Here is a 10,900-nt window from a genome sequence, read left to right as displayed (position 1 = left end):
TCAGTGGCCAACTCACCTCTTTTCACTCTGATTGGCCCCAATCAGTAGGAAAGGACAGCAAAGCATGTTAGAAGACTCTTCTCAGTGGCCAACACACTCATCTTTCATGCTGATTGACATGTAAGAGGCTGGAGACATAGGGACCTGGCTAGGACCCTGCTCCCCAAAAAGTAAAGGATCTAAGACTCCCCCCTAAAACCCTGGATGACTACACCTCTGGCTCTGTGAGGGGTAAACTACAGTTCCCGGGATTTAAATGTATGGTGTGCACACAGACTTACGCTGCAATCCTAAGCATTAGTACCTGGGACTGATGCTTTTTTAATTTTTGGTAAAAACAAAAAAGAGAGGTGCAGTACTAATACCTTGATAAAAGTGCTGTAAGTGCCAGCACAAAATGGTTGTTATGGACAGCAAAAAAGAAGTGCTGGTACTCTGTACAGGTGAGTTCCTTCTCCCACTAAAATGCTCTGACGGGGAGTAAGTCCCTTGAATTCAGTGGAATTTACTTCTGAGTAGACATCAACAGGAACGTGCTGTTAATGTTTGTTTAAGAGTCTGATGCCTGCAGAGTGGAATAAAAAAATAGATAAGGACAAGTGAGGACACCTGCCACAACATGTTGCAATGCCCAGTGCCCTTGTTCAGAAGACTCCATTCCATCTTCCTTCCTACCTGATTTTCTGTCCCCCCAAAGAAAAAGTCAGTCACCACTCCATGCTCACTGAGCACGCTCAGTCCTCATTGGGTTTTTGTGGGGTTTGGCCTTCCCTTAAGGCCCCCCAACCTTAAAGATTTTTTCGTTTGCACTTCTGCAAACCTCAACCCTCCTGACATCTTTTCCTTGTATGCTGGCAGTGCCATTTTGGCTTAATAAGGAAAGGGACTCACAGCCTGAACACTGGAAACAGAGAGAATAAAGATGGTTTAGGCTGCATATGCACCATACATTTAAAGCACATTTAAAGCCGCTTGCCAGCCTCCCCCCTGAAGAATCTTGGGAACTGTAGTTTGTTAAGGGTGGTGGGAATTGTAGCACTGTGAGGGGTAAACTAAATTTGAGGGGAATGTGCTTTAAATGTATGGCATGTATGCAACCAGTTTTATTTCCAGACACCTTGCTGAGACTCCCATCCACCCAAAAAGAGGGGTGGGAAATCAGACAAACAGGCCTGTTTGCAGGTACCTAATGAAACATCTGCCTTTTTGCACTTGCATGCTACAGATTAATGCAATACATGCCAATCTGGTGGACTTCCTTTTGGCTGGCTGATTTCCTGTCAGCCTCCCAACTGGAGGATTTTACCTGTCCCAAATGTATTGTCCAAGGTCACTTCAGTTCAGGGACAATGATCTGGACAGAGCCAAGCAAGCAGATTAAAGGCAAAAATGGGAATTGTTAGGAAAAGGTGCCAGGAATATCCCAGGTGTTGATTCTATTACACACAGAGCTTGGAAAAGTTACTTTTTTAAATTACAACTCCCATCAGCCCCAGCCAGCATGGCCACTGGATTGGGCTGATGGGAGTTGTAGTTCAAAAAAATAACGTTTCCAAGCTCTGATTACACACACACACACACACACACACATACACACACACATATATATTCTATGATTCTATGATATATATATCAATCATAGAATCACAGAATAGCAGAGTTGGAAGGGGCCTATAAGGCCATCAAGTCCAACCCCCATCCCTGAAGTAATGCATTATGGTGCAAAAGAGAAAAGATATATATATAAAACATTAGAAACAAATAAAAGGGGACTGCAGAACGCCATAAAAACTGCAGAACAAGATATATTGCAATTGGCAGATTAGCAATGAAGGTACCTCCTTCACAATACACAAATTAATACTGTGGGTGTTTTTTTTCTGGGAAAAATACATGCTGCCCCACCCAGTCCTGTGCATCTCAAACACATTTTCTTTGAGCTGCGAGTGCAATGCAACAGGTAATGTGGGGAATCAGCCAGTCCTAATTCACAACCAGGGGTCTGTGTGTCCGGGTTCGCAGTACTCTATTTGAAGGGCTGTTGCATCAAAGGCCAGTTAAAGAATAAAGAATCATCAGAAGGGCATAGAGGTAGGGGAGGAATTCGATTCTGTTTGCCATTCAGGAAGTGCAAACCTAATTTGCTTTCCAAAACGAGATGTGAACTCAAACGGCCATCCTTCAAAATTTGCACTTCTTCAAATTTCACAATGCAGTTCTCTGGCTAAGTAATATATGCTGGGAATCTCCTTTGCCTGAATCCCCAGAGAGCTGCTGCCAATCTGTGTCGACAATACTGAGCTGGATGGACCAATGGTCTGGCTGAGCATAAGGCCATTTCCTGTTTTCCTAAATAGAAATGCATTTCACCAGGCAAGAATATGTGTATTAGGAAAAATGCACTCTAAAACGTTGAAAAGTTTTCATAAAGACTTTTTTAATATTAAAAAAGAGGCAAACTAATGCTTAAGACTGAAAAAATAAGAAAGTGAGAGAAACTAAAATTGACATCATCCATCTCTCGTCAAGGCAAGATATGACCAGGATAGGGACAAGAGTTTTCACCAACGGGGCACAGAGGAAAGGTCATAGTTTGGTGATGCTGTTAATGGAGGTGATGTCAACAGACTGAATTTGGGCAGAACAATGGAAAGTGAAAGTCAAAGAAAAAAACCAATTAAGTTGAGCAACGACTCATCCTAGGCCAGAAGTCACCAGCATGGTGTCCACAAGGTCTTCCCCTGGTGCCCACAAAATGTCTGAGTCCACCCACCCCTCATTGCCCTCTCGTTGGTGGGGGTAGTTACCCTTTTCTCCCTTGAAAAGCTGAAAGAGGAAGTTGGAAGAGTGACACTCTTTCCCACTTCCTCTTTCTACTCTATGTACTTTTCAAGGTGGAGATTAATTCTACCAGAAGTGGCCGGTGTGGGTGGCACCCATGGCACTTGCTCAAAAATCCAAATGTGCCCACAGGCCTGAAAAGGTGGGCGATTTCTGTTCGCCACTACCTGGCAACACTCAAACCTCTCCAAGGTGTCAGGCAAAGGTCTGCCCCAGCTTTTCTTCTCAAGATCTATTTAACCCCAAGCCACCAGGGTTGAACTTGTAAACATCACCATGCCAAACTTGAGCTTGGTCCTTGAAATACAGACCCTGCAGAAGTAGCTGACATGGGCCAAGTCAATTGGAATGGAAGACAGGCATGTGCCACGTCCACCAGTTACCACCGGTTATGTTTTATGTAGGAAGAGTCCTCACGTGAATGACTTGGCTATGTTCTTGGCATCTGCAGTCACCAGATTCCTTGGCAGGTTCTGATGTCACTTTGAGAAACGAGGGTGGAGGGTTGCCATCAGGTTCAGCGCACGGTTTGAATGCCACACTCCCAAGTCAGTCACAGAAGCGTCTCCTCTCCCTCACCAGATGGAGGATGTGTTGGTACCATTCAGGCCTTTTTCTTCCAATGAGAGTGTCTTCGCAAAGGGGAGGAGATTGTTCTAGAGTGCAGGAGGTTCACCTCCGAGTTCTTCTTCATGCAGGACATAACTTTTGTTTTCTGTGCCTGCAGAGAAAAAGGTCCCAAATAAGATGCCAATTTCAGTTTCAGGTCTGTCAATTCCAGTTCTTTCCCTTCCTCATTTTCCCAGTCTTAAATTCTGTTCTGGAGCAATTCACGATTAAAAATTAAAAAGAACTCATGAAAAATCTTCAGCATTTTAGTGTAAATTTCTCCCAATAAACTCATTTTTGTACACCGCTTTGACTCATGGGTACATTTTTGTAGGTCATTCCTCCTAATACCATGCATTTTTGAATGTTATTTTTACTAATATATTCATTTTGATGCACACTTTCCCCTAATATATGCATTTTTGCAAAACCTTATTTGGTTGGAGAACTGTGTTGCAACATTTGGAGATGTGCACCTTCCGAAAGGTGGCTGTGTTACAGTTCTCATATTGTTTCAGAAAGAGTGGATTTCATAGATTCGGCTGAAAACAGGAACCGAACTGAAATTCTTGCCTTACCCCACTCCCAACTTGGGAAAGATCTAACTTTAAAAAAGCTTTTAAGGGGCTATTTCTTTTTAAGTGATTGGGAACCTGTAGCCCTTCCAAATGCTGGTCTGCAGCTCCCCATCAGCCCTGACCAATAGGCATCCTGGCCGGGGCCATCTGGATGGCACTAGGCTTCCTGCTCCTGTCATTAAACCTGTTCTCAAACTCTTTGGAAGCTTTCAAGAATGGGCTGGCATCTAGGGGACAAACTACACCAATTTTGAGCAACAGGGCAGGACTTCTTATAACAAATGGCGATATGCAGAGACACAGCACCCTTAGCTTCTGTGGATCTTACTGAATTGTAAAGTTGAAATAAAAGACATGTTCTTCTTTTACTGATGGGCTCCTTCTAGGAGGAAGGGCAGGATTCAAATTTAATAAATAAATAAAATCTTTCTTTCTTTCTTTCTTTCTTTCTTTCTTTCTTTCTTTCTTTCTTTCTTTCTTTCTTTCTTTCTTTCTTTCTTTCTTTCTTTCTTTCAAAAAGGCTGGCTCAACTTCTTTCCGGGAATGCTCTCTTGAAATATTCTGGACCGCTTTCCAACAGGGCATTCTTATGGGAGAGAAGGTCCCCCTGGGGATTCCGAAAGCTACTCGATAAGCAGAGTGCCAAGTGTCGGTGGGTTTCGTTCACGCTATGGGTGTCAAATTAGCATCACATAGCGAGAAAGCTAATATTAGCCCCTGTTACTTCAGTTGCAAAGGGATCGCTCTGTTCATCTCATCTGTGCTTTTGGACTCCTCTAAGGAATGTGGTGTATGAGTTATTGGGTGGCATTCAACACTACACAGAGGAGACCCACAGATGGGACTAACTTCGGTTTATTAATTTCAGTGGGTCTGCTCTGTGTAGGACGTAGTTGGATACTAGCCTTTGAGATCATACTGCATGCAACCCTTGGTTTTAATTTTTAAAGAAATTCAAAAAGTAAGGTTGAAATTAAGGTGATATCTGCACTGTACATTTAAAGCACTATAATACCAGTTGAAACAGTCACAGCTTCCCCCAGAGAATCCTGGGAACTGTAGCTTATTAAGGGCACTGAGAGTCGTGAGGAGACCCCTGATCCCCTCACAGAGCTACAGTTCCCGTAGTATCCTCAGAAGATGGATGGATGGATTGTTAAACCACTCTGAAAGTTGTAGCTCTGTGAAGGGAGCAAGGCCCTCCTAACTACGTTTAAGATCAAAGGCCCTCCTCCAGGTGCCTACTCCAAGGGAAGCTCGGAGGATGGCAACAAGGGAGAGGGCCTTCTCAGTGGTGGCCCCCAAATTATGGAATGATCTCCCTGACGAGGTGCACCTGGCACCAACACTGTTATCTTTTCAGTGCCAGGTCAAGACTTTCCTCTTCTCCCAGGCATTTTAGTATGTGTTTTTATACTGTTTAATTTTTTTAATTGTTTTAAATTGTTTTTATAAGATCTGTTTTAAATTGTATTTGTTTTAATGTTTTTAGTTACTGTAAACCGCCCAGAGAGCTTCGGCTATGGGGGGGTATACAAGTATAATAAAACAAACAAATAAATAAATAAATAAATAACAACTCTCAGAGCACTTCACAAACTACAATTCCCAGGATTCTCTGGGGGGAAGCCATGGCTGTTTAAAGTGGTATGATTCCATGTATTTTATTTATTTAATTAATTAATTTGTATCCCACCCTTCCTCCCAGCAGGAGCCCAGGGCGGCAAACAAAGCGCTAAAAACACTTTAAAACATCATAAAAACAGATCTTAAAACACATTAAAACAAAACAGCGTTAAAAACTTTTTTAAAAAAACAACTTTAAAAATGGGTTAAAAAGGTAAAGGTGTCCCCGCACTTATAGTGCGAGTCGTTCCGACTCTTAGGGTGACGTCTTGCAACGTTTACTAGGCAGACCGTATATATGGGGTGGGATTGCCAGTTCCGTCCCCGGCCTTTCTTTACCCCCCAACATATGCCGGGTACTCATTTTACCGACCACGGATGGATGGAAGGCTGAGTGGACCTCGACCCCTTTTACCGGAGATTCGACTTCCTCCTTCTGTTGGAATCGAACTCCGGCCGTGAGCAGAGCTTCGGCTGCGTTACCGCCGCTTACCACTCTGCGCCACGAAGGGTCTTTAACCCTAACCCTAACCCTAACCCTAAAAAAAAAAGGGTTAAAAACATTATTAAAAAACATATTAAGCAATTCTAACACAGACGCATGTATTTTAGCATGTGTTTTTAAATTGCTTTTTAAATCTGTGTATTTGTTTTTAATATTTTTAATTGCTGTAAAACAGCCCAGAGAGCTTCAGCTATGGGGCGGTATACAAATGCAATAAATAAATAAATAAGTAAAATAAAATAAATGTAGAGTGCTATTTAGCCAGTGTTACCTTGGACCGGGGCTGGTGGGGCAGCTTTTATCCTGTCTTCTTCAATGCGGAGGGCTGTCAGAAGGAAACATCCTCCCCCGAGAACACCAATAAAAATGCACAGAACAAAGCTGTACTGCAGGCTGCGGAAGGACCAGAAGGAAGACGATTCTGCCTGGTTCTTCTGGATCACACTGGAGATCTGGAGATGAAAAGGATTCATGTCCCTGTCAGACGTGGCTGGCCCAAAACGCAGGTCTTCTTGGTGATGGGCAGGGCCCCTTATCGTTGAGATACAAAGATAAAGGTACACACCATACCTTTAAAGCAAACTGTAACTCTGTGAGGCGTCTCCTAACAACACTCAACACCTTTAGCAAGCTACAGTTCCCAGGATTCCCTGCGAGAAGCCATGACTGTTAAAGTGATACCATAGTACTTTAAATGTTTGGTGCAGAAGTGGCGTGAGCAACTTGTCGAACGGGATACTCTAATGTCTAATAGGCTCCTTCGAGAGGAAGGCCAGGATATAAATTCTAATAGCTATTATTACTATTATTATTATCATTTTATTATTATGGTTTATTTCTATCCCGCCTTATGGCCAAAAGGCCCTCGAGGCGGCTTACAAAAAATAAACACTAATAATAATGATAACAACAACAATGATGATGATGATGATAAAAAGCATAGGGAGTCTTGCACATCCAGCTGGTCTCTGATGATATTTCTGTGTCTTGGTCATAGAATCATAGTAGCTTTGGAAGGGGCCTATAAGGCCATCAAGTCCAACCCCTGCTCAATGCAGGAAATGGAAGTGGACTGCCTTCAAGTCGACTCTGACGTATGGCGACCCTATGCAGAGGGTTTTCATGGTAAGTGGTATTCAGAGGGGGGTTTACCATTGCCTTCCTCTGAGGCTGAGAGGCAGTGACTGGCCCAAGGTCACCCAGTGAGCTTCATGGCTGTGTGAGGATTCGAACCCTGGTCTCCCAAGTCGTAGTCCAACGCTCTAACCACTATACAACACAGGCTTTCTCTCAATGCTGGGATCCAAATTAAAGCATCCCTGACAGGTGGCTGTCCAGCTGCCATTCATTCACAGTGCACAGAGTCCTCATACGCTCATAAGATATGACGTTGTAGCATTCCTACCCCCAACCCACCAAGAAAAAAAACTCCTCCCCACCCCCCAAAAGCTACCCTCATAACTCACGATTCCAATGAGATAGGGGCTGCCGGCATCACCCAACAAATGGCTAACGAATATCTGCAGAGCCAGCGCTGTGGATTGGCGTGTTGGCTTCACAACGTACTGAAAAGTCAAAGATCCAATGATTGACAGGTAGGAAAGGCCAACTTGCTAGCTAAGCGTCCTCTGGGGGCGGCCCAGGCTGTGCTTGACCTGTTTTGCCATACAGTTAGTCTACCTAATGAAAGATTGTGTTTGCTACCAGGGCCGGTGCCAGGTATGACTGGGCCCTTGGGCACCAGCCTGCCCCAGGCCCACAGTGCCTGCCCGCATGTCCCACCTACCTCTCCCATGGCTGTGAATGCCATCTGTGCTGTGCACACATGCCTAGCATTAACCAAGATGGCACCAGGGATGTCAGCCCCTTAGGGAAGTCCCTGCCACCATCTTAGTTGATGGCTGGCATGCACAAGCAGCGCACATGACATTCACAGCAACAGAAGAGGTAGATGGGGCATCTGTATGGAAGGGGGTGCCTGGGAGCTCCCTCTCCTCAATCCACGGGAGGTTGGAAGCTGTCACTGCCACAGATCATGGAATGGGAGTGCTACCCTCCCACCCTAATGAAGGGCCCTTCAGGGGCCCCTCTGGATCACAGGAGCCCTCGGCCAGGGCCCAACCTGGCTGCCCTCTGGCGCTGGCCCTGTTTGCTATGTTAGTGCTGCTGGTACTTGGATCCCTTGCAGATGGGCTGGCTGTACCAGACAGGCTAACTACACCATTTCCTACAGCATCAAAATTCCAGGGATGCCTGCCTTTGCTCTGTAAATGTCTGAGAGAGAGCTACTTTTGAAGGAAGTGCATGGAGGGTGACCATGCATCCTAGTTTACAAGTACATTCCTCTCTTTGGAGGCACCCTCTGTCTGAAGGCTGTCAGATCCAAATTTACACCATACATTTAAAGCACCTTCATACCACTTTAACAGATGACATCCCCCAAAGAAACCTGGGAACTGTAGTTTACCCCACAAAAAGCTACGACTCCCAGCACCTTTAGCAAACTACAGTTCCCAGGATTCTTTGGGGGAAGCCATCTGCTTTAAACGCATGGTGTGGATGTGACCCAGGAAGGGGGCCTTGACATTGACCACCCACAACGTCTGGACAGCAGACTAAACAGGTGCACAGCTCACCTGGGCAGGATCTTTCCCAAGACGGAGAGATGGATTGTATTTCTATCTAAATGACAGTCATTATTTCTGTATTTACGCCTATACAGATAAACCTGCACATGAATATTTTATCCTCTTATGTATAGGAATACTCCGCATTAACGTACGGAATGGGTCAAGAGCGAGTACGTAAACCGAAAATGTACTTAAAGTGAAGCACTACCTTTTTTCACTTATCGATGCATGTACTGCACTGCAATCGTCATATACGGGCATAACGGATGTAAATAACGGATGGCAGCGAAAACAGTACGTACTGTATGCAAGTTTGTAGTTGGAAACAGATCGGGCGGTGGCATCATGCCATTAAGTGTCCGTTCTTGCGAAGCGAGCGTACATAAATAGGGGAATGATGCGACTGTAAACATGTCTGTACTTGCGATTGTCTGTAAAGTGAAGGTCTGTATAGTGGGGTATTCCTGTATTTTGGCGACATGTACGTGGGAGCACGGCATAAAGACTAGGCCTCTGCACTGCATTTGGCCAAGGCCTGAGGCCCCACCCAATTCAGAGGCATTTGGGGCTGGGACGAATGGGCTGAGAAAGCCCCAGATCTCTATGGGTTGGGTTGGGCAGCCCGGAGTGATTCAGGGAGAGATCCAGGGCGGGGCAGGTGGGTTCCTCTGATGGGGACAGAGCAGACTGGCCCTCCCTGGGGCCCATGGATCCGAGAGCCACAGGACAGACATCAGAAGAGGCCTGCAGTTGGATCAGGCCAATGGCCCATCTAGTCTGGCATCCTGTTCTCCCAGTGGTCATCTAGATGCCTCTTCTGGGAAGCCCGCAAGCAGGACCTGAGCGCAAGAGCAACTCTCCCCTCCAGCAATTCCCAGCAAGTTATATTCAGAGGCACGTGGCCTCCAGCAAACACTGAGCCACTCAGTGCTAATTGTTTGGAAAACTGTTACGTTAAATCATTGAACCGAGTTTTATAGGTATGGCTTGCTTTTAGACTACAATCCCGTGCATCCTTTCCTAACAGTAAGCCCCACTGGACACAGTAGAACTTGCATGCAAGAAAACACGCACAAGATTGCATGTTGGGCTGTTTTCCACCCATTTACGATGCCCCCCTCCCCTGGTATAACCTGTCCCCACAACATTTCTGGCTACGGGCCTGAAGGAAAGTGAAGGAAGTGCACAGAGAGAGAGATGGAGAGCGGAGATCTAAGAATAGATATATCGGGTTATCAGCAAAATCAATGTGACAGAAAAAAACAATTGCACTCACCAACAGAATATCAGTCACAAGGGCCCAGTTTAAAGATAAAAGAAATTCTCCAAGGGCAATAAAAATCTGAAATAGTAAAAAGAAGAAGAAACAAACAGAGAGAATGTCATGGATATAGCCACTGGAGAATCGCACATGTACAGGGAGAAATAGAGGCCAGATATTATTCTCCAGCATTTTAACTGCTGGCCTTTTGGGTCCCAGCTGCTGGTTTCTCCTTCATTTCACCAGCAAAGTAAACAGATTTGCTCATAAAACAGAAAGTCAGATGCAATTCACTTGAGCTTGTGAACAAGGAAGCCTCTGGGTGCCGGTAGCAGCTACAGGCTCCAACCAACAACTGCTACAGGCACCAGCGAAATCCCTCCCTTTCAGGGTTGTAAACTGCTTTGCTGGTATGATTTGTTTGCTTAAAATAAGAATCACTACACTTTCAGGGTACAAATTTACTCAGCACAATTACCAAAAATTAAATACTTTATACTGGAGGCCACTCACACTCAGCTCTGGGTGCTGTGTTCCTTGGTGATATTGCCTATTCACATATGTGAAATTCTAAAAAGGGGCATCTTGATTTCCATGCTCTTTCAGCCTTTTCACTTGCTATCTTGAGGGCTAGAAACTTTACAACCCAAAGTCTCTCCTATGAATGCCGGACCCCTCATAGGCAAGATCTCCTTGTGGAAGTCAGTCGGTAATGTAGTAGCAAATTTAGAAGCACAGGGTCCCTTCATAATAGTCGCAGCCACACCCCTTCACAGACACACCCCCTTCTAAGATTATAGAATAATCTGACCAGGTTTGAAAACTGCTTTCTGCTTCTCTGTCATTGTCA

The 10,900-nt window shown here is 44.9% G+C and overlaps 1 protein-coding gene across 2 annotated transcripts in view; it reads right to left on the bottom strand.

Moving 5' to 3' along the window:
* Positions 1 to 2,458: 2,458 nt before the first annotated feature.
* The window catches only part of LOC133374177 (protein spinster homolog 3-like), an 88,832-nt gene continuing 80,390 nt past the window's right edge, over positions 2,459 to 10,900 (bottom strand). For both annotated transcript variants that reach the window (XM_061604759.1, XM_061604760.1), the window contains exons 9-12: positions 10,066 to 10,131; positions 7,626 to 7,724; positions 6,431 to 6,611; positions 2,459 to 3,562 (exon numbers count right to left, since the gene is read on the bottom strand). In XM_061604759.1, coding sequence (XP_061460743.1) covers positions 3,498 to 3,562; positions 6,431 to 6,611; positions 7,626 to 7,724; positions 10,066 to 10,131 — 411 coding nt within the window. In that variant the 3' untranslated portion in view covers positions 2,459 to 3,497. The remainder of the gene's footprint in view (positions 3,563 to 6,430; positions 6,612 to 7,625; positions 7,725 to 10,065; positions 10,132 to 10,900) is intronic.

Source organism: Rhineura floridana, chromosome 21 (assembly GCF_030035675.1).
Source record: "Rhineura floridana isolate rRhiFlo1 chromosome 21, rRhiFlo1.hap2, whole genome shotgun sequence".
NCBI lineage: Eukaryota > Metazoa > Chordata > Lepidosauria > Squamata > Rhineuridae > Rhineura > Rhineura floridana.
This window is presented reverse-complemented; position numbering and strand designations above follow the sequence as displayed.